The sequence below is a fragment of the Euprymna scolopes genome, chromosome 46 (genome assembly GCF_053919585.1).
Source record: "Euprymna scolopes isolate OS-2025 chromosome 46, ASM5391958v1, whole genome shotgun sequence".
Taxonomy (NCBI): domain Eukaryota; kingdom Metazoa; phylum Mollusca; class Cephalopoda; order Sepiida; family Sepiolidae; genus Euprymna; species Euprymna scolopes.
This window is the reverse complement of record NC_136527.1, coordinates 57,588,983-57,615,118: the sequence shown is the minus strand read 5'-3', so window position 1 is coordinate 57,615,118 and position 26,136 is coordinate 57,588,983. Positions and strand designations below refer to the sequence as shown.

Below are 26,136 nucleotides of genomic sequence, written 5' to 3'. Positions count from 1 at the left end.
TTTCTACTTACAACTTTCTATTACTGACTGCTTGCTTACATTATTTACAGATTTTAAAAAAATATTAATCTTGATTTTGAAATTCTCTTGTATTTAATATTTTTAAACATTTTTGAACGAATTTAACCAAACGATTGATTTGAATACTTTCGTCAGTCCATTTTGCATTACTTTCATTACACTTATATTACTGCTGTTAATTTGGAGAACATTACTATCAATTATGCCAAAAAAGGGAAAGTCATCGATAAGTGCATCGAGGCATCAACTAATGAAAAGACGTCGCATGGCGCAACAATCAACAGTTAATGTGCCCTACGACATTGCCGAACACCCAGGGAATGCTAGGGACGTATTTGTTGAAAATGGTCGTTTGGGTCATTCGGCTGGGGGTGCTTCTTCCTTCTTTGCAGCTTCGACGGCAATTGATGATAATTTAAATTTGCCTGGGCCTTCGACAAGTACTTTCTTAATCGCAACATTAGACGGTTCACTGCACGCCAATCTCCCTATTTACCTAAATGAAAGCAGTAACATTCACGCTATTTCTCAAGCTTCAATGGATGAAGACCAAAGAGAAATTTATTTGGACAGAAATTCTTCAAGCTCGGCTGAAGAGCAACAAAAAAATCATCTTAAAAGAAAGGCATTACGTCAGGCTGCTGTACGTGCTTCCGAAACCGACAAACAACGAGACAAACGTTTAAGGATAAATGCTTCGGCCTTGTCCACTGCACGCGCTTCAGAAAATGCAGAGCAACGAGACAGACGTACAAAGGGTCATATAGAATATAGAGCCAATTTGGAAGGACATTCAAGAGCAACAAAGTCACGCTGGTCTTTAAAAGCATTCAACTATATTCCCTCTTCTAATTATGCTGAATACGCTGACATAAAAATAGGCTCTATGTATAAGAAATGCTCCCATTGTCTCGCGAAAAGATGGCCAAGTGAGCCAGCGGGAATATGCTGTTCAAATGGCAAGGTGAAACTCCCACTTCTTGAAGAACCTTCACAACCGCTACTACGCTTGCTCACAGGTTCAAATCCTGAATCAAGAACCTTCTTGAAAGAAATAAGGCAATACAATTGCGCCTTTCAAATGATGTCTTTCGGATCCAGTTACCAATATGAAGGGGGGTTTATGCCAACATTCAAAGTACAGGGTCAGGTGTACCATCTGATTGGATCTCTTCAGCCAACTGAAAATGAGGCACCTCAATTTCTTCAAGTTTACTTCATGTCAGACTATCTGAAACAAGCTCAAAGAAGGAATTCATTTGCATTTGCCTGCAACAATGACACAATCACTTCCAACAATCGACTAAAATTGATTTGGGACCTTCAAAGTATGCTTCATGAATACAACAGCTATGTACGAAGCTTCAAATATGCTCTAGAATTAAATCCTGCTGATAATTTTCGCATTGTCATCGATGCAGACAACCGACCATCCACTGAATATGCAGGTCGGTTTAATGCTCCTTCTTTTAATGAAATCGCAATACTTCTTAGTTGTGACCAACACCATTCTCGAGATATTGTCATCAGACACCGGGATGCTGGTCTCCAGCGCATAAACGAAACTCACAGATCATACGATGCGCTTCAATATCCTTTAATGTTTGTTCGTGGAGAAGATGGTTACCACTTTGGAATTCCTCAATTTGACCCATCTACTTTGGAATATAATTTTTCCAAAACAGTTTCTTGTAAGGATTTCTATGCTTACAGATTTATGATTCGGGACCAAAAGGATAACAGTGACCAGAATAATGATACTGGTGATTATAATACTACTACTAATAATAATGATAATAACAACAATAGAAATATTTATTTCAATCATTTACATCGGTTTCAAGACCTTTACAATCAGTATGCTACTGACATGTGTGCTAAAATGGAATCAAAACGCCTATGCTGCATCAGAAATAATCAGGCAAAATTGTGTTGCGACAGCTACATACATTTGAGGGATGGTCTTAACAGAGATGCAGATCCAAACAATCTAGGCAAGCTTTGTATTCTGCCCTCCACATTTACTGGTGGGCCCTGCTATATGAACGAAAGGACTCAGGATGCGATGAAAATTGTGAGGCACTACGGTAGGCCTGCTTTGTTTGTAACCTTCACATGTAACCCAAATTGGAAGGAAGCCCAGGTTGAACTTTTCAATGGCCAATCAACAAAAAACCGTCATGATATCTTAGCAAGAGTATTTCACTTGAAATTTAAAAAATTGATGGATTTGATAAACCTAGGTGAGATTTTTGGACCTGTCCGAGGAAACATGTATACAATCGAATGGCAGAAAAGAGGTCTTCCTCATGCTCATATTCTAATTTGGCTCGTGGATAATATATGTTCGAATGACATTGATAAAATCATCTCTGCAGAACTACCAGATCCGTCTGTTGACAGGGATTTATATAACATGATAAAGGTGCATATGATTCATGGACCATGCGGCCCTGGTTTTAGAAGAGATTTACCATGTGTTAAAGACAACAGGATATGCACAAAAAGGTATCCTCGCCAGTTTATTAGTGAGACACAGACTGATACTGATGGATATCCATTGTACAGACGACGAAGACCCGAAGATGGTGGCTTCACTACGACCGTAAGAAATTACGAGATCGACAACAGATGGGTCATACCATACTGTCCAATTCTTATCAGCACCTTTGATGCCCACATAAATGTCGAATTTTGTGCTTCTGTTCATTGTATCAAATATGTTTGTAAGTACATTAGCAGTAGTGAGGCATTTTGGCGAATATTTGGATTCCCTATCCATGATAGGCATCCACCAATTCAACGTCTGGACATTCACCTTGAAAATGGACAGCGAGTGTACTACACCCCGACAACCGCACAAAATATAGTACAAGCACCTAGACAGACAACTTTGACTGCTTTTTTCAGGCTGTGTGAAAGTGATGACTTCACCAAAACTTTAATCTATTCTGAAATTCCTTCATACTACACATGGAATAAAAAGCGTTGGATTCGCAGAACTATCGGGAGACGAGTTGAAGGTGCTGAAGGTATTAGATGGAATGATTGCCTTGGACGTGTCTATACTGTACCTCCAAATCAACACGAATGTTTCTATCTCCGAATTCTGCTTCATGAAGTTCAAGGGCCAACAAGCTTTGAAGATCTTCGTAAATTCGGTAACCGAGTTTGGCACACCTACAGGGAAGCCTGTATGGCTCGAGGTTTACTTGAGGATGACACTCGCTGGGAAGCCACCTTAGCTGAAATTGATGCCTCATATTCAGCTCGGTGACTTCGAAAAACATTTGTCAAGATATTACATTTCTGCAGTGTTGGAAACGCATTTAACCTGTGGTTGAAATTCAGAAATAGCCTTTCCGAAGATTTTTTTGCATCAGGCTCAAGTGCGCCTTCCAGAAATTCAACTTGATTATTGTGATGAGTTTTACAATAGGGCATTAATAGATATAGAGGACAGACTTATTCTTATAGGTGGAAAATATTTGCAATCATATGGTCTGCCACAAACTGAACGTACCAACAAATTCCAACTCTAATACTTCAGGAAACATCCTATGATGTCGATTCTTTAACAAGCTACATCATTAAATGATGCCTAAGCTACTTCCTGAGCAGCTGCTCGCTTTCAACACAGTTACCACCACCGTTTTCAGACGTGCTCGTGGAATTTTCTTCCTTGATGCCCTGGAGGCACCGGAAAAACATTTGTTACCAAATTAATTTTGGCCAAAGTTAGGCAAACTAATACTATTGCCATTGCCGTCGCGTCTTCTGGCATCGCTGCTACTCTTCTTCCTGGTGGCAGAACAGCACACTCTATGCTTAAAATACCACTTGACTTAATTTCAGCTCAAACGGCAGTTTGCGATATCACCAAAGATAGTCCCAGAGCACAGCTACTTCGACAAACAGAAATTATTGTGTGGGATGAGTGCACCACTGCACCATGGCTCATAAAGGGGCTTTTGAGGCTTTAGATAGAACTCTTCGGGATATAAGAGATGACCAACGATCCATGGGTGGTGTTACCCTTCTACTTTCAGGTGACTTTCGCCAAACACTACCTGTGGTCCCAAAGGGAACCAGAGCTGATCAGGTACGTGCCTGCCTAAAATCATATTTTAAGGGGTCAACATTAGAGTCAAAGTTCAAAAATATTTTACCTTTGTGGTCTCTACCAAACTACTTGGTGTAAACACTTGAACTTTGACATAAAGCATAGTCATGATGAGTTTAATCTTTTTTATTCGTTCTGGACCGAAAATTTCGCTGCCATGGAGTCAAAGTTAACATATTTGACCTTTATGGTCTCTACTAAACTACTCTGCTAATGTTGGGCCTAAAATATTGAAATCTAACTTGCAGTGTATTCAGACATTGGTCTCGCAATCTAAATAGATTTTGGGTGGAAATTTCGCAGCCGAGCGGTTCAAGTTCAAATATTTGACCTTTTTGAATTATACCACACTCCTTTACCAATTTTGGGTCTAAACACTTGAGATTTTACATGTAGGTTACTTGGACCTGGGTCAAACTTTTTCATTTGCTTCGAGCGCAAAAACATAACTGCTAAGAGACAAAAATTGCGGTCAAATTGATACATATTACATTTATACGTTTTCTACCAAATTACTATGTCAATTTGGAGTCTAAACACTCAAAATTTGAGATACAGGGTAATCGGATGTGATGAAAATTTTTTTATTGGCTTTGACAAACTGGATATATTTTTCGTGTTTTTTTTTTCAATGTAACATATTTATTCAGCTCGAAAAGCGGGTTTGTATTACTGTACACATAGATGCGAAAAAGTTGTCAAAAACAAATATATAACAAATAAATGTTATCAAAGGCAAGATAAGTTACTTTTCTACCATACTGGATATATTTTTCATGTTTTTATTCAATGTAACATGTTTATTCAGCTCTAAAACCATACAGTGTTTACCGATGTATTGGAAAATTCAAGATGGCGCCTCACTCCCTCTTTAACACGGTAAGTATGGGAAAAGGTGTTATAAATAAAAAACTAGAAAAATACTATTAAAAACCCGCCGAATATATGTCAAGCTATGTCACGGTAACATATATTGAGCGAGTTTTTTACAGTATTTTATCCAGTTTTTTTATTTATAACACCTTTTCCCAAACTTACCGTGTTAAAGAGGGAGTCAGACGCCATCTTGAATTTTCCAATAAATCGGTAAACACTGTATAGTTTTCAAGCTGAATAAACATGTTACATTGAATAATGTTACGACCCGGTTAATGGATGACCGAATTGATTGGCAGTCAGATCGCGACATAAGAATTTATTTTATTTTATATCCAACATCTCATAATTATCTTCGGTTAATTGTCAGATGTTGGATTAACCAGCGAAACATATCAATAAGGAGAACGGAACAACAAAGCAAAAATGACGATACGAACACTCAATAAAAGTTTAGAATTCAAGAAAGATTTTTATATACAAAGGAAGAAGAAAAAGTTCCGATAAAATAATGAGTTAGACAGGCGTATTTCTGGGGATGTTTGTCAGATGTATGCGACATGCAAAATACAGTATAATATGTATAAAAGTTTGCGGAAAGGAAAAGATATTGGCATGAGATAGGCCAAACTTATCTGTTTTTATCCGTTAGGGTAAACACGGATTAAAAGTTCGCAAACACAATATCCAAGAAAAAAAAAGTTGAGATGGCGAAAGTTTATCTCTTCCTCGAATCTTAGTTCCAAAAAAGAATTCAATCGACAATACGATTGTATTTGGAATGATAATCCGCAATTTAATTAATTCAAATCTCAGCCAGATTAAATGTTGAGGTTAATCGACAATACGATTGTATTTGACTAATAATCCGCATTTTAACTGATCCAAATCTCAATCTTCGATGAGGTCCGATTCTCGGAGCTACTGTTTGATATACCGGGCTGTCTCGCTTCTTTTCGCCAACTGTTTATTTCTTATTTCCCGCCACGAATGTTCACTGTCTGGTTGCCATGACGACGTATTTCCGCTCGCTACGGCGATATTCACACCCAACCTCTGTCCCATTTCCCTCAGCCAAGTGTCTGCCATGCCACATCATTCACAGAGAGAGGGGGTTATCTGGTTCATTATATTTTTAAGAAAGAGAGAGATAGCGAGATATATATGGAGAGTAAGTAGAGAGATTGACTGTTCGCTTTGCTCTGACGTCACAATAAAAATACGAAAAATATATCCAGTTTGGTAGAAAAGTAACTTATCTTGCCTTTTATAACATTTATTTGTTATATATTTGTTTTTTGACAACTTTTTCGAATATATGTGTACAGTAATACAAACCCACATTCATTTTGATTTTAAATTCATTTTGATTAAAAAAATAGTTTAATTTTAATATTTGTTTATTGTCTTAACTCATATCAAATGTTTTGCTTGTGTTCTGCTTCAAATATTCATAATCTTACATGCATAATTTTCATTTAATTATGTTAAATAAACTTCAAATCGTGTTCCTTCACTTTTTTTAAAATGTAATTTATAAGTAATTAAAGAACGCATTCTAATCTTTAAAATCTATAATACAACGAAATATTCAATTGCTTATAATACTTAAACAAACAACTTGTGTTTTTTTTTATTATTTTTTTATTATTAATATTAGATGAGTTTCAGTATAAATCATCGTGTTCTTTATTTCAATCCAATTTTGAAGTTTTGTAACGCTGTCTGTAAAAATTACTGTTGATTATTGACAGTCTAAGAGTTCCACATATCTTGCTTGTTGGGACTTCGGCGATGACGTCATTTTTTCAGCTGGCCGGCCATCTTTATAACGAAGGCCACGCCACCATCCCACCCCCAAAAGGGGAAGCCTGGCATTTTCTCAACCGAAAGGGGGGAGCTTGGCAGTTTCTCCCCCCAAAGGAGGGAGCCGGTGTCCCACCCCCCCAAGGGTGGTGGAGGCAAAGAGGCCAGGAGGAGGTGACTTTTTTCTTTGGGGGGGAAGCCTCCAGGCACCCTCCTCCCTGAAGGTGGGGTTGGGGATTATCTCTCCCTAGAGGGGGGAGGCCGGCACCAAGTATGTAAATCTAGAGGGGTGACTTTTTTGTTACCCCTCGGAGTGGGAAGGGGGCCGATCACCCAGGCAACGCTGAGTAACCCCTGATAGTTCATTATAAAGGAAATAAGTTTACTATTAATTTATATTCCTTATAAAAGAAATAAGTTTACTATTAATGTATATTTATTATAAAGGAAATAAATTTACTATTAATGCATATTCATTATAAAGGAAATAAGTTTACTATTAATGTATATTCATTATAAAGGAAATAAGTTTACTATAAATGTATATTCATTATAAAGGAAATAAGTTTACTGTTAATGCATATTCATTTTAAAGGAAATAAGTTTACTATTAATGTATATTCATTATAAAGGAAATAAGTTTACTATTAATGTATACTAATTAATAAGGAAAAAAAATTCACTATTAATGTATATTCATTATAAAGGAAATAAATTTACTATTAATGCATATTCATTATAAAGGAAATAAGTTTACTAATAATCTATATTCATTGCAAAGGAAATAAGTTTACTGTTAATGTATATTAATTATAAATAAATAAGTTTACTATTAATTCATATTCATTATAAAGGAAAAAAATACTATTAATGTATATTCATTATAAATGAAATAAGTTTACTATTAATTCATATTCATTATAAAGGAAATAAGTTTACTATTAATCTATATGTATTGTAAAGGAAAAAATTACTATTAATGTATATTAATTGTAAATAAATAAGTTTACTATTAATTCATATTCATTATAAAGGAAATAAGTTAGCACCTTATGTATGTTCATTATAAAGGAAACAAGTTTACTAATAAATCATATTCATTATAAAGGAAATAAATTTACTATTAATGTATATTTGTTATAAAGGAAGTAAGTTTACTATCAAAATATATTCATTATAAAGAAAATTTACTATTAATTCATATTCATTATAAAGGAAATAAGCTAACTAATAATTCATATTCATTATAAAGGAAATTAATTTACTATTTATGAATATTCATTATAAAGGAAATAAGTTCACTATTAATGTATATTCATTATAAAGGAAATTAATTTACTAGTAATGTGTATTTATTATAAAGGAAATAAATTTACTATTAATTCATATTCATTATAAAGGAAATAAGTTTACAATTAATATATATTCATTATAAACGAAATAAGTTTACTATTAATGTATAAAGGAAATAAGTTTACTATTAATGTATATTCATTATAAAGGAAATAAGTTTACTGTTAATATATATTCATTATAAAGGAAATAAGTTTACTATTAATGTATATTCATTATAAAGGAAATAAGTTTACTGTTAATATATATTCATTATAAAGGAAATAAGTTTACTATTAATTCATATTCATTATAAAGGAAATAAGTTTACTATTAATGTATATTCATTATAAAGGAAATAAGTTTACTATTAATGTATATTCATTATAAAGGAAATACATTTACTATTGATGTATATTCATTATAGAAGAAATAAGTTTACTATTAATTTATATTCATTATAAAGATATAAGTTTACTATTAATGTATATTCATTATAAAGCAAATAAGTTTACTATTAATTCATATTCGTGATAAAGGAAATAAGTTTACTATTAATTCATATTCATTATAAAGGAAATAAATTTACTATTAATGCATATTCATTATAAAAAAATAAGTTTACTATTAATGTATATTCATTATAAAAAAATAAGTTTACTATTAATGTATATTAATTATAAAGGAAATAAGTTTACTATTAATGCATATTCATTATAAAGGAAATAAGTTTACAATTAATGTATATTCATTATAAAGGAAATAAGTTTACAATTAATGTATATTCATTATAAAGGAAATAAGTTTACTATTAATGTATATTCATTATAAAGGAAATAAGTTTACTATTAATTCATATTCATTATAAAGGAAATAAGTTTACTATTAATGTATATTCATTATAAAGGAAATAAGTTTACTATTAATGTATATTCATTATAAAGGAAATAAATTTACAATTAATGTATATTCATTATAAAGGAAATAAATTTACAATTAATGTATATTCATTATAAAGGAAATAAGTTTACAATTAATGCATATCTTCTATATATCTATAAAACAGATGTGTGTGCCACAGACGATATTTGATTGGTTAATCCAATAATCACATCTCCTAAAATCTATGGTTCTTACGGTCTTAAATTTTTCATAAAATATTATGGCCTTATTTATAGTCAATCTTGGAAGGGTTTATTTTTTTTTCTAACTTGCCATTTACGAATTACAAAAGTACGAAATTTCCCACCTCCGACACCACCTCCGCCATTCTGGCGCTAGCCGCACACACGTACACACAACAGGAAAACAAATGCTGTCACACACACGCACACACACACACGTTGACTACCGTCCTCTTTAAAACATAGAACATGTTTGAAGAGATGATTTTTTTAAGCTGTTGACACACATGTTATGAAAATCTAGCAAAAATTAATTTTCCTGAAATTTTTCAATATATAAAAATAAATTATGCCGGCTGATAAAATTTTAAAACTTTTTTTTAAAGCTAGAAAGATAAAATTTAAAAATACTTATTTATATATATATATATATATATATATATATATATATATATATATATATATATATACGAAACTAAACTACACGAAAACAAACGCTGCTACAAAATTATTAGTACCACTAGCCAGCACACACACACGTTTACTACCGTCACGTTGTTATGGCAACCAAACCTGCTGACTTACATAAACAGTAAACACACACAGTAAATGTGATTTTCTTCATTTTCTCATTTTATTATATGGTATGTTTCCTTTTATCATTTTATTCATTTGCTTATACTTTCTTTTACTACATTTTATGACAAGACTCCCAAATACTTTTGTGAATTATAGTTTTCGACTGTTATAAAACCTACCGGTATTCCGATAAATTCATTTTTCTTGTGTTTATATATTATTCATCTACCCATTATCGTCTGCAAAATTTTTCTTCATTTTCCTTTCTGCCATTTCTATTCATTGTTTTTTGTTCTAATCTACATACAACTTATTTCATTCAATTTTAATCTACAAAAAATATCAATTATTGCCTACTTTATAAAAATTTATTTTCACCATTATTTTTACAATATTTCCTTTCTGCCAATTTATTTTTACATATCACATACTTACAACGTATTGTCTTCACATTTACTTTATTTTACGATTATCTACACAATATTTTCTTTCCATAAAAAATGTTTTTAACTATCACTTATTTACATCTTATAGTCTGCCTTTCTATCAAAAAAAAATTAACTATTACTTACTTACATCTTATAGTCTGCCTTTCTATCAAAAAAAATTTAAATATCACTTACTTACATCTTATAGTCTGCCTTTCTATCAAAAAAAATTTAAATATCACTTACTTACATCTTATAGTCTGCCTTTCTATCAAAAAAAATTTAAATATCACTTACTTACATCTTATAGTCTGCCTTTCTATCAAAAAAATGTTTAACTATCACTTATTTACATCTTATAGTCTGCCTTTCTATCAAAAAAAATTTAAATATCACTTACTTACATCTTATAGTCTGCACATTTTTTTTATTATAACATATTGATAATATTTTTATTTTCGTTAACACTTTCATTATTTCTGTTTAACCTGCGTTTAATCAAACACTTTACAATTACCGTTTAGTCAATAACAACCTATTTTATTTTTCTTATCTTACACCTGATTACATCCATCATTCTCCTCCCCTTTACTTTTTTTTCACGGTTTCTTATTTCTATTAATTCCCTGGATAACCACTGATTGGGTAATGATTAACTATTTCATGTAGAATGCGCCCTGCAAATTTTGGCTACAACTGGTGTTCTTTTTTTATGTTTTTTTTGCGTTGTTCTGTTTGGTTGGCTGCTTTCGTTATATATATATATTTCTTTTCTGGATCACCAATATGACAACACCAAATGCAAGTGCTTTTTTGTGTTTGTTTGTTTTTTTTGCGTTGTTCTGCTCGGTTGACTACTTTAGATGTTATTATATATTTTTTTTGCTTTGGATAAATAACATAACAACAAAACCAAATTAAATTTTCAAATAGTGATTTCTTCATATCATGAATACAATTTCTTCGCGACGGAAACTGTAAATCTACCACCAACAATATATATATATATATTTCTATGCGTTTCCATACGGGCGTTACAGTAAACTAATACCGAAATTTCAGCGGCTGCGGCGGGGGGGGGTAATACCCCCAAGTTCCAAACATTTAAAAACAATTCGAAATTTAATTTGGTTTTGTTGTCATATTATTTATCCACAAAAAAAAAAACAAAAAAATCAGTTCTAGCCAACATGTGGCCCTATAAGCAGGGCGCATTCTACATGATAGCCGGCAGTTGGCATGCAGGGGCCTCTTTTGTATATGTTCGCCAAAAAAAGTTATATCTAATAAGTAACAAAAAAAACTCACCTTTTAGAAAAACAACATTGTATAAAAACCACAATATGTTTATTGGTTACAAAACGGGGGATCGATTTGGTATGACGTTGTAACTAAAAATTTATCAACCCTTAACAATTGTCGCAATAATAAAACAGACAAATCTTATTTTAGAGTTCACATGAATTGTACCTAAACCCCCGAAATAAAATGAATTTTCCCTTTCTTTCTTTCATTTTACAGACTCAACACAATCTTGCAAATTAAGCAAGGTATTACCAGTTTTTAAAAAAATTACTGACCATACTTTTGTTAATTTTTATGTTAAAATATTTTCTACTTACAACTTTCTATTACTGACTGCTTGCTTACATTATTTACAGATTTTAAAAAAATATTAATCTTGATTTTGAAATTCTCTTGTATTTAATATTTTTAAACATTTTTGAACGAATTTAACCAAACGATTGATTTGAATACTTTCGTCAGTCCATTTTGCATTACTTTCATTACACTTATATTACTGCTGTTAATTTGGAGAACATTACTATCAATTATGCCAAAAAAGGGAAAGTCATCGATAAGTGCATCGAGGCATCAACTAATGAAAAGACGTCGCATGGCGCAACAATCAACAGTTAATGTGCCCTACGACATTGCCGAACACCCAGGGAATGCTAGGGACGTATTTGTTGAAAATGGTCGTTTGGGTCATTCGGCTGGGGGTGCTTCTTCCTTCTTTGCAGCTTCGACGGCAATTGATGATAATTTAAATTTGCCTGGGCCTTCGACAAGTACTTTTTTAATCGCAACATTAGACGGTTCACTGCACGTCAATCTCCCTATTTACCTAAATGAAAGCAGTAACATTCACGCTATTTCTCAAGCTTCAATGGATGAAGACCAAAGAGAAATTTATTTGGACAGAAATTCTTCAAGCTCGGCTGAAGAGCAACAAAAAAATCATCTTAAAAGAAAGGCATTACGTCAGGCTGCTGTACGTGCTTCCGAAACCGACAAACAACGAGACAAACGTTTAAGGATAAATGCTTCGGCCTTGTCCACTGCACGCGCTTCAGAAAATGCAGAGCAACGAGACAGACGTACAAAGGGTCATATAGAATATAGAGCCAATTTGGAAGGACATTCAAGAGCAACAAAGTCACGCTGGTCTTTAAAAGCATTCAACTATATTCCCTCTTCTAATTATGCTGAATACGCTGACATAAAAATAGGCTCTATGTATAAGAAATGCTCCCATTGTCTCGCGAAAAGATGGCCAAGTGAGCCAGCGGGAATATGCTGTTCAAATGGCAAGGTGAAACTCCCACTTCTTGAAGAACCTTCACAACCGCTACTACGCTTGCTCACAGGTTCAAATCCTGAATCAAGAACCTTCTTGAAAGAAATAAGGCAATACAATTGCGCCTTTCAAATGATGTCTTTCGGATCCAGTTACCAATATGAAGGGGGGTTTATGCCAACATTCAAAGTACAGGGTCAGGTGTACCATCTGATTGGATCTCTTCAGCCAACTGAAAATGAGGCACCTCAATTTCTTCAAGTTTACTTCATGTCAGACTATCTGAAACAAGCTCAAAGAAGGAATTCATTTGCATTTGCCTGCAACAATGACACAATCACTTCCAACAATCGACTAAAATTGATTTGGGACCTTCAAAGTATGCTTCATGAATACAACAGCTATGTACGAAGCTTCAAATATGCTCTAGAATTAAATCCTGCTGATAATTTTCGCATTGTCATCGATGCAGACAACCGACCATCCACTGAATATGCAGGTCGGTTTAATGCTCCTTCTTTTAATGAAATCGCAATACTTCTTAGTTGTGACCAACACCATTCTCGAGATATTGTCATCAGACACCGGGATGCTGGTCTCCAGCGCATAAACGAAACTCACAGATCATACGATGCGCTTCAATATCCTTTAATGTTTGTTCGTGGAGAAGATGGTTACCACTTTGGAATTCCTCAATTTGACCCATCTACTTTGGAATATAATTTTTCCAAAACAGTTTCTTGTAAGGATTTCTATGCTTACAGATTTATGATTCGGGACCAAAAGGATAACAGTGACCAGAATAATGATACTGGTGATTATAATACTACTACTAATAATAATGATAATAACAACAATAGAAATATTTATTTCAATCATTTACATCGGTTTCAAGACCTTTACAATCAGTATGCTACTGACATGTGTGCTAAAATGGAATCAAAACGCCTATGCTGCATCAGAAATAATCAGGCAAAATTGTGTTGCGACAGCTACATACATTTGAGGGATGGTCTTAACAGAGATGCAGATCCAAACAATCTAGGCAAGCTTTGTATTCTGCCCTCCACATTTACTGGTGGGCCCTGCTATATGAACGAAAGGACTCAGGATGCGATGAAAATTGTGAGGCACTACGGTAGGCCTGCTTTGTTTGTAACCTTCACATGTAACCCAAATTGGAAGGAAGCCCAGGTTGAACTTTTCAATGGCCAATCAACAAAAAACCGTCATGATATCTTAGCAAGAGTATTTCACTTGAAACTTAAAAAATTGATGGATTTGATAAACCTAGGTGAGATTTTTGGACCTGTCCGAGGAAACATGTATACAATCGAATGGCAGAAAAGAGGTCTTCCTCATGCTCATATTCTAATTTGGCTCGTGGATAATATATGTTCGAATGACATTGATAAAATCATCTCTGCAGAACTACCAGATCCGTCTGTTGACAGGGATTTATATAACATGATAAAGGTGCATATGATTCATGGACCATGCGGCCCTGGTTTTAGAAGAGATTTACCATGTGTTAAAGACAACAGGATATGCACAAAAAGGTATCCTCGCCAGTTTATTAGTGAGACACAGACTGATACTGATGGATATCCATTGTACAGACGACGAAGACCCGAAGATGGTGGCTTCACTACGACTGTAAGAAATTACGAGATCGACAACAGATGGGTCATACCATACTGTCCAATTCTTATCAGCACCTTTGATGCCCACATAAATGTCGAATTTTGTGCTTCTGTTCATTGTATCAAATATGTTTGTAAGTACATTAGCAGTAGTGAGGCATTTTGGCGAATATTTGGATTCCCTATCCATGATAGGCATCCACCAATTCAACGTCTGGACATTCACCTTGAAAATGGACAGCGAGTGTACTACACCCCAACAACCGCACAAAATATAGTACAAGCACCTAGACAGACAACTTTGACTGCTTTTTTCAGGCTGTGTGAAAGTGATGACTTCACCAAAACTTTAATCTATTCTGAAATTCCTTTATACTACACATGGAATAAAAAGCGTTGGATTCGCAGAACTATCGGGAGACGAGTTGAAGGTGCTGAAGGTATTAGATGGAATGATTGCCTTGGACGTGTCTATACTGTACCTCCAAATCAACACGAATGTTTCTATCTCCGAATTCTGCTTCATGAAGTTCAAGGGCCAACAAGCTTTGAAGATCTTCGTAAATTCGGTAACCGAGTTTGGCCTACCTACAGGGAAGCCTGTATGGCTCGAGGTTTACTTGAGGATGACACTCGCTGGGAAGCCACCTTAGCTGAAATTGATGCCTCATATTCAGCTCGGCGACTTCGAAAAATATTTGTCAAGATATTACATTTCTGCAGTGTTGGAAACGCATTTAACCTGTGGTTGAAATTCAGAAATAGCCTTTCCGAAGATTTTTTTGCATCAGGCTCAAGTGCGCCTTCCAGAAATTCAACTTGATTATTGTGATGAGTTTTACAATAGGGCATTAATAGATATAGAGGACAGACTTATTCTTATAGGTGGAAAATATTTGCAATCATATGGTCTGCCACAAACTGAACGTACCAACAAATTCCAACTCTAATACTTCAGGAAACATCCTATGATGACGATTCTTTAACAAGCTACATCAATGAAATGATGCCTAAGCTACTTCCTGAGCAGCTGCTCGCTTTCAACACAGTTACCACCACCGTTTTCAGACGTGCTGGTGGAATTTTCTTCCTTGATGCCCTGGAGGCACCGGAAAAACATTTGTTACCAAATTAATTTTGGCCAAAGTTAGGCAAACTAATACTATTGCCATTGTCGTCGCGTCTTCTGGCATCGCTGCTACTCTTCTTCCTGGTGGCAGAACAGCACACTCTATGCTTAAAATACCACTTGACTTAATTTCAGCTCAAACGGCAGTTTGCGATATCACCAAAGATAGTCCCAGAGCACAGCTACTTCGACAAACAGAAATTATTGTGTGGGATGAGTGCACCACTGCACCATGGCTCATAAAGGGGCTTTTGAGGCTTTAGATAGAACTCTTCGGGATATAAGAGATGACCAACGATCCATGGGTGGTGTTACCCTTCTACTTTCAGGTGACTTTCGCCAAACACTACCTGTGGTCCCAAAGGGAACCAGAGCTGATCAGGTACGTGCCTGCCTAAAATCATATTTTAAGGGGTCAACATTAGAGTCAAAGTTCAAAAATATTTTACCTTTGTGGTCTCTACCAAACTACTTGGTGTAAACACTTGAACTTTGACATAAAGCATAGTCATGATGAGTTTAATCTTTTTTATTCGTTCTGGACCGAAAATTTCGCTGCCATGGAGTCAAAGTTAACATATTTGACCTTTATGGTCTCTACTAAACTACTCTGCTAATGTTGGGCCTAAAATATTGAAATCTAACTTGCAGTGTATTCAGGCATTGGTCTCGCAATCTAAATAGATTTTGGGTGGAAATTTCGCAGCCGAGCGGTTCAAGTTCAAATATTTGACCTTTTTGAATTATACCACACTCCTTTACCAATTTTGGGTCTAAAAACTTGAGATTTTACATGTAGGTTACTTGGACCTGGGTCAAACTTTTTCATTTGCTTCGAGCGCAAAAACATAACTGCTAAGAGACAAAAATTGCGGTCAAATTGATACATATTACATTTATACGTTTTCTACCAAATTACTATGTCAATTTGGAGTCTAAACACTCAAAATTTGAGATACAGGGTAATCGGATGTGATGAAAATTTTTTTATTGGCTTTGACAAACTGGATATATTTTTCGTGTTTTTTTTTTCAATGTAACATATTTATTCAGCTCGAAAAGCGGGTTTGTATTACTGTACACATAGATGCGAAAAAGTTGTCAAAAACAAATATATAACAAATAAATGTTATCAAAGGCAAGATAAGTTACTTTTCTACCATACTGGATATATTTTTCATGTTTTTATTCAATGTAACATGTTTATTCAGCTCTAAAACCATACAGTGTTTACCGATGTATTGGAAAATTCAAGATGGCGCCTCACTCCCTCTTTAACACGGTAAGTATGGGAAAAGGTGTTATAAATAAAAAACTAGAAAAATACTATTAAAAACCCGCCGAATATATGTCAAGCTATGTCACGGTAACATATATTGAGCGAGTTTTTTACAGTATTTTATCCAGTTTTTTTATTTATAACACCTTTTCCCAAACTTACCGTGTTAAAGAGGGAGTCAGACGCCATCTTTAATTTTCCAATAAATCGGTAAACACTGTATGGTTTTCAAGCTGAATAAACATGTTACATTGAATAATGTTACGACCCGGTTAATGGATGACCGAATTGATTGGCAGCCAGATCGCGACATAAGAATTTATTTTATTTTATATCCAACATCTCATAATTATCTTCGGTTAATTGTCAGATGTTGGATTAACCAGCGAAACATATCAATAAGGAGAACGGAACAACAAAGCAAAAATGACGATACGAACACTCAATAGAAGTTTAGAATTCAAGAAAGATTTTTATATACAAAGGAAGAAGAAAAAGTTCCGATAAAATAATGAGTTAGACAGGCGTATTTCTGGGGATGTTTGTCAGATGTATGCGACATGCAAAATACAGTATAATATGTATAAAAGTTTGCGGAAAGGAAAAGATATTGGCATGAGATAGGCCAAACTTATCTGTTTTTATCCGTTAGGGTAAACACGGATTAAAAGTTCGCAAACACAATATCCAAGAAAAAAAAAGTTGAGATGGCGAAAGTTTATCTCTTCCTCGAATCTTAGTTCCAAAAAAGAATTCAATCGACAATACGATTGTATTTGGAATGATAATCCGCAATTTAATTAATTCAAATCTCAGCCAGATTAAATGTTGAGGTTAATCGACAATACGATTGTATTTGACTAATAATCCGCAGTTTAACTGATCCAAATCTCAATCTTCGTTGAGGTCCGATTCTCAGAGCGACTGTTTGATATACCGGGCTGTCTCGCTTCTTTTCGCCAACTGTTTATTTCTTATTTCCCGCCACGAATGTTCAATGTCTGGTTGCCATGACGACGTATTTCCGCTCGCTACAGCGATATTCACACCCAACCTCTGTCCCATTTCCCTCAGCCAAGTGTCTGCCATGCCACATCATTCACAGAGAGAGGAGGTTATCTGGTTCGTTAGATTTTTAAGAAAGAGAGAGATAGCGAGATATATATGGAGAGTAAGTAGAGAGATTGACTGTTCGCTTTGCTCTGACGTCACAATAAAAATACGAAAAATATATCCAGTTTGGTAGAAAAGTAACTTATCTTGCCTTTTATAACATTTATTTGTTATATATTTGTTTTTTGACAACTTTTTCGAATATATGTGTACAGTAATACAAACCCACATTCATTTTGATTTAAAAAAAATTCATTTTGATTAAAAAAATAGTTTAATTTTAATATTTGTTTATTGTCTTAACTCATATCAAATGTTTTGCTTGTGTTCTGCTTCAAATATTCATAATCTTACATGCATAATTTTTATTTAATTATATTAAATAAACTTCAAGTTTACTACAAATCAAATCGTGTTCCTTCACTTTTTTAAAATGTAATTTATAAGTAATTAAAGAACGCATTCTAATCTTTAAAATCTATAATACAACGAAATATTCAATTGCTTATAATACTTAAACAAACAACTTTTTTTTTATTATTAATATTAGATGAGTTTCAGTATAAATCATCGTGTTCTTTATTTCAATCCAATTTTGAAGTTTTGTAACGCTGTCTGTAAAAATTACTGTTGATTATTGACAGTCTAAGAGTTCCACATATCTTGCTTGTTGGGACTTCGGCGATGACGTCATTTTTTCAGCTGGCCGGCCATCTTTATAACGAAGGCAACGCCACCATCCCACCCCCAAAAGGGGAAGCCTGGCATTTTCTCAAACGAAAGGGGGGAGCTTGGCAGTTCCTCCCCCCAAAGGAGGGAGCCGGTGTCCCCCCCCCAAGGGTGGTGGAGGCAAAGAGGCCAGGAGGAGGTGACTTTTTTCTTTGGGGGGGAAGCCTCCAGGCACCCTCCTCCCTGAAGGTGGGGTTGGGGATTATCTCTCCCTAGAGTGGGGGAGGCCGGCACCAAGTATGTAAAGCTAGAGGGGTGACTTTTTTGTCACCCCTCGGAGTGGGAAGGGGGCCGATCACCCAGGCAACGCTAAGTAACCCCTGATAGTTCATTATGAAGGAAAGATGTTTACTATTAATGTATATTCCTTATAAAAGAAATAAGTTTACTATTAATGTATATTCATTATAAAGGAAATAAATTTACGATTGATGCATATTCATTATAAAGGAAATAAGTTTACTATTAATGTATATTTATTATAAAGGAAATAAGTTTACTATTAATGTATATTTATTATAAAGGAAATACATTTACTATTAATGCATATTCATTATAAAGGAAATAAGTTTACTATTAATGTATATTCATTATAAAAGAAATAAATGTACTATTGATGCATATTCATTATAAAGGAAATAAGTTTACTATTAATGTATATTCATTATAAAGGAAATAAATTTACTATTAAGGCATATTCATTATAAAGGAAATAAGTTTACTATTAATGTATATTCATTATAAAGGAAATAAATTTAATATTAATGTATATTCATTTTAAAGGAAATAAGTTTACTATTAACGTATATTCATTATAAAGGAAATAAATTTAATATTAATGTATATTCATTTTAAAGGAAATAAGTTTACTATTAACGTATATTCATTATAAAGGAAATAAATTTAATATTAATGTATATTCATTATAAAGGAAATAAGTTTACTATTAATGTATATTCATTATAAAAGAAATAAATGTACTATTGATGCATATTCATTATAAAGGAAATAAGTTTACTATTAACGTATATTCATTATAAAGGAAATAAGTTTACAATTAATGTATATTCATTATAAAGGAAATAAGTTTACAATTAATGTATATTCATTATAAAGGATATATGTTTACTATTAATTCATATTTATTATAAAGGAAATAAGTTTACTATTAATTTATATTCATTATAAAGGAAATAAGTTTACTATTAATGTATATGTATTGTAAAGGAAAAAAATTACTATTAATGTATATTAATTATAAATGAATAAGTTTACTATTAATTCATATTCATTATAAAGGAAATAAGTTTACACCTTATGTATGTTTATTATAAAGGAAATAAATTTACTATTAATGTAAAATCATTATAAAGTAAATAAGTTAACTAATAATGTATATTCATTATAAAGAAATAAATTTACTATTAATGTATATTCATTATAAAGAACATAAATTTACTATTAATGTATATTCATTACAAAGGAAATAAGTTTACTATTAATGCATATTCATTATAAAGGAAATAAGTTTACTATTAATGTATATTTATTATAAAGGAAATAAATTTACTATTAATTCATATTGATTATAAAAGAAAATAGGTTTACTATTAATGCATATTCATTATAAAGGAAATAGATTTACTATTAATGTATATTCATTAAGAAGGAAATAAGTTTACCGTTAATGTATATTCATTATAAAGGAAATAAGTTTACTATTAATGTATATTCATTATAAAGGAAATAAGTTTACTATTAATTTACATTCATTATAAAGGAAATAAGTTTACTATTAATGTATATTCATTATAAAGGAAATAAGTTTACTATTAATGTATATTCATTATAAAGGAAATAAGTTCACTATTAATGTATATTCATTATAAAGGAAATAAGTTTACTATTAATGTATATTCATTATAAAGGAAATAAATTTACTATTAATGTATATTCATTATAAAGGAAATAAGTTTACTATTAATGTATATTCATTATAAAGGAAATAAGTTTACTATTAATGTATATTCATTATAAAGGAAATAAGTTCACTATTAATGTATATTCATTATAAAGGAAATAAATTTACTATTAATGTATATTCATTATAAAGGAAATAAGTTTACTATTAATGTATATTCATTATAAAGGAAATAGATTTACTATTGATGAATATTCATTATAAAGGAAATAAATTTACTATTAATGTATATTCATTATAAAGGAAATAAGTTCACTATTAATGTATATTAATTATAAAGGAAATAAGTTTACTATTAATGTATATTCATTATAAAGGAAATAGATTTACTATTGATGAATATTCATTATAAAGGAAATAAATTTACTATTAATTTATATTCATTATAAAGGAAATAAGTTCACTATTAATGTATATTCATTATAAAGGAAATAAGTTTACTATTAATGTATATTCATTATAAAGGAAATAAATTTACTATTAATGTATATTCATTATAAAGGAAATAAGTTTACTATTAATGTATATTCATTATAAAGGAAATAAGTTCACTATTAATGTATATTCATTATAAAGGAAATAAGTTCACTATTAATGTATATTCATTATAAAGGAAATAAATTTACTATTAATGTATATTCATTATAAAGGAAATAAGTTTACTATTAATGTATATTCATTATAAAGGAAATAAGTTTACTATTAATGTATATTCCTTATAAAGGAAATAAGTTTACTATTAATGTATATTCATTATAAAGGAAATAAGTTTACTATTGATGTATATTCATTATAAAGGAAATAAGTTTACTATTAATTTATATTACTTATAAAGATATGAGTTTACTATTAATGTATATTCATTATAAAAAAAATAAGTTCACTATTAATGTATATTCATTATAAAGGAAATAAGTTTACTATTAATGTATATTCATTATCAAGGAAATAAGTTTACTATTAATGTATATTCCTTATAAAGGAAATAAGTTTACTATTAATTTATATTCATTATAAAGGAAATAAGTTTACTATTAATTCATATTTATTATAAAGGAAATAAATTTACTATTAATGTATATTCATTATAAAAAATAAGTTTACAATTAATGTATATTCATTATAAAGGAAATAAGTTTACAATTAATGTATATTCATTATAAAGGATATATGTTTACTATTAATTCATATTTATTATAAAGGAAATAAGTTTACTATTAATTTATATTCATTATAAAGGAAATAAGTTTACTATTAATGTATATGTATTGTAAAGGAAAAAAATTACTATTAATGTATATTAATTATAAATGAATAAGTTTACTATTAATTCATATTCATTATAAAGGAAATAAGTTTACACCTTATGTATGTTTATTATAAAGGAAATAAATTTACTATTAATGTAAAATCATTATAAAGTAAATAAGTTAACTAATAATGTATATTCATTATAAAGAAATAAATTTACTATTTATGCATATTCATTATAAAGAACATAAATTTACTATTAATGTATATTCATTATAAAGGAAATAAGTTTACTATTAATTTATATTCCTTATAAAAGAAATAAGTTTACTATTAATGTATATTTATTATAAAGGAAATAGATTTACTATTAATGTATATTCATTAAAAAGGAAATAAGTTTACCGTTAATGTATATTCATTATAAAGGAAATAAGTTTACTATTAATGTATATTCATTATAAAGGAAATAAGTTTACTATTAATTTACATTCATTATAAAGGAAATAAGTTTACTATTAATGTATATTCATTATAAAGGAAATAAGTTTACTATTAATGTATATTCATTATAAAGGAAATAAGTTCACTATTAATGTATATTCATTATAAAGGAAATAAGTTTACTATTAATGTATATTCATTATAAAGGAAATAAATTTACTATTAATGTATATTCATTATAAAGGAAATAAGTTTACTATTAATGTATATTCATTATAAAGGAAATAGATTTACTATTGATGAATATTCATTATAAAGGAAATAAATTTACTATTAATTTATATTCATTATAAAGGAAATAAGTTCACTATTAATGTATATTCATTATAAAGGAAATAAGTTTACTATTAATGTATATTCATTATAAAGGAAATAAATTTACTATTAATGTATATTCATTATAAAGGAAATAAATTTACTATTAATGTATATTCATTATAAAGGAAATAAGTTCACTATTAATGTATATTCATTATAAAGGAAATATGTTTACTATTAATGTATATTCATTATAAAGGAAATAAATTTACTATTAATGTATATTCATTATAAAGGAAATAAGTTTACTATTAATGTATATTCATTATAAAGGAAATAAGTTTACTATTAATATATATTCATTATAAAGGAAATAAGTTCACTATTAATGTATATTCATTATAAAGGAAATAAATTTACTATTAATGTATATTCATTATAAAGGAAATAAGTTTACTATTAATGTATATTCATTATAAAGGAAATAGATTTACTATTGATGAATATTCATTATAAAGGAAATAAATTTACTATTAATGTATATTCATTATAAAGGAAATAAGTTCACTATTAATGTATATTAATTATAAAGGAAATAAGTTTACTATTAATGTATATTCATTATAAAGGAAATAGATTTACTATTGATGAATATTCATTATAAAGGAAATAAATTTACTATTAATTTATATTCATTATAAAGGAAATAAGTTCACTATTAATGTATATTCATTATAAAGGAAATAAGTTTACTATTAATGTATATTCATTATAAAGGAAATAAATTTACTATTAATGTATATTCATTATAAAGGAAATAAGTTTACTATTAATGTATATTCATTATAAAGGAAATAAGTTCACTATTAATGTATATTCATTATAAAGGAAATAAGTTTACTATTAATGTATATTCATTATAAAGGAAATAAATTTACTATTAATGTATATTCATTATAAAGGAAATAAGTTTACTATTAATGTATATTCATTATAAAGGAAATAAGTTTACTATTAATGTATATTCCTTATAAAGGAAATAAGTTTACTATTAATGTATATTCATTATAAAGGAAATAAGTTTACTATTGATGTATATTCATTATAAAGGAAATAAGTTTACTATTAATTTATATTACTTATAAAGATATGAGTTTACTATTAATGTATATTCATTATAAAAAAAATAAGTTCACTATTAATGTATATTCATTATAAAGGAAATAAGTTTACTATTAATGTATATTCCTTATAAAGGAAATAAGTTTACTATTAATGTATATTCATTATAAAGGAAATAAGTTTACTATTAATGTATATTCATTATAAAGGAAATAAGTTTACTATTAATTTATATTCATTATAAAGGAAATAAGTTTACTATTAATTCATATTCATTATAAAGGAAATAAATTTACTATTAATGTATATTCATTATAAAAAATAAGTTTACTATTAATGCATATTCATTATAAAGATATGAGTTTACTATTAATGTATATATTCATTATAAAGGAAATAAATTTACTATTGATGTATATTCATTATAGAGGAAATAAGTTTACTATTAATTTATATTCATTATAAAGATATGAGTTTACTATTAATGTATATTCATTATAAAGGAAATAAATTTACTATTAAGGCATATTCATTATAAAGGAAATAAGTTTACTATTAATGCATATTCATTATAAAGGAAATAAGTTTATTATTAATGTATATTCATTATAAAGGAAATAAGTTTATTAATTATGTATATTCATTATAAAGGAAATAAGTTAACTATTAATGTATATTCATTATATGAAATAAGTTTACTATTAAGTCATACTCTTTATAAAGGAAGTGAGTTTACTATTAATTCATATACATTATAAATGATATAAGTTTACTATTAATTCATATACATTATAAATGACATAAGTGTACTATTAATGTATATTTATTATAAAGGAAATAGTTTTACTATTAATGTATATTCATTATAAAGGAAATGAGTTTACTATTAATTCATATACATTATAAATGATATAAGTTTACTATTAATTCATATACATTATAAATGATATAAGTTTACTATTAATTCATATACATTATAAATGAAATAAGTTTACTATTAATGTATATTCATTATAAAGGAAATAAGTTTACAATTAATGCATATTACGGTCTGTAGTTAGCAAGATTGTATCTACACTTTTCTAAGGGTATAATAGGTGTTTTCAATAAATAAGTGTTCTTTATGAAAACCCGTGTGTGGTACAGAAATCACAAACCTTAGAGATGCCAATATGTTCATAGTGTGAATAATATGTAAGTAATATATGTGTGTGAGTACATGGCATTGTGTATGTATGTTGATTTACCTTGTTCTTTTTAGTTTGTGTCTAGCTGAGTATTGCAATGTGTTCTGTTTCCCAGACTCTCGCTAATGTGTAAGAAAATGTTTGTTAGACGAAGGCGTGTATGTAAGCTATGAAACATTTCTTTTCACCTCTTTGCCTCCTCTAGCCAAAGGCAGAGAAACGGTTGTTGTTTGGCACACAAGTTAATAAACTTGTCATTGGCGTACGTCCTCATATATATATATATATATATATATATATATAATTCTGATAGCCCTGCGGATAGCCGTTGTGATCGCATCGGCTATCCACAGGACTATCAGAAGAGAGGGTCTCAATATGCAACTAGCCAACTCTGGACCATCCCTTAGACAGAAGCTCTCTAAATGCAAGCGCAACAAGGACCCACCACCATGCACACTGGCAAATTGCCTCGTATACCCCGCAACCATCTGCCATCACACAGACGTAGTATACAGATTACAATGCTCTGCTTGTGCAAAATTCTACGTGGGCAGCACCATGAGACTCCTACACATAAGAATCAAAGAAACACAAACACAAGCATCATCATTCTGCAAACACCTCAACACATGCAGAAAAACTAATACATTAAATAATATTAAAGTCGATATTTTAACCACAGAACGCAATATTGGGAATTTTCACATAAAAGAATCATTACTAATATCCAAATTACAGCCAGAACTCAACAACAGACGGGAGCTCGGATCTTCATTCATTATATAACTTTACATACGGCTACCACCAGAGACTTCCCATTATAACCCTTACCCATTAGAACAGGTACACCACCACACACCGCTTATATACCAACTCACAGTCCAGACAGGATCTTACTACAAGCCCCCTCCCATATAAATTATATATATAATAAAAATAAAAGAAATTTAATAAATAAGTAAAAAACAGCAGTATATATAAAAACAAAAAATAATTGAAAAAAAGTTAACTGAAGTAACATAAACCAATTTAAAAAAGAACTTTTGATTTAAGCCAACCTACCTATT

The 26,136-nt window shown here is 30.4% G+C and overlaps 2 protein-coding genes across 2 annotated transcripts; both read left to right on the top strand.

The window, feature by feature from the left end:
* The first annotated feature begins 286 nt into the window (after positions 1-286).
* LOC145270131 (uncharacterized) lies at positions 287-3,298 on the top strand. Its single transcript, XM_080125740.1, has 2 exons — positions 287-1,784; positions 2,265-3,298. The coding sequence occupies exons 1-2, from the start codon at positions 287-289 to the stop codon at positions 3,296-3,298; spliced, it is 2,532 nt and encodes an 843-aa protein (XP_079981866.1).
* Positions 3,299-12,186: 8,888 nt separating this feature from the next.
* LOC145270130 (uncharacterized) lies at positions 12,187-15,336 on the top strand. The gene is made up of 2 exons (XM_080125739.1): positions 12,187-13,684; positions 14,300-15,336. The coding sequence occupies exons 1-2, from the start codon at positions 12,187-12,189 to the stop codon at positions 15,334-15,336; spliced, it is 2,535 nt and encodes an 844-aa protein (XP_079981865.1).
* The last annotated feature ends 10,800 nt before the right edge of the window (positions 15,337-26,136 follow it).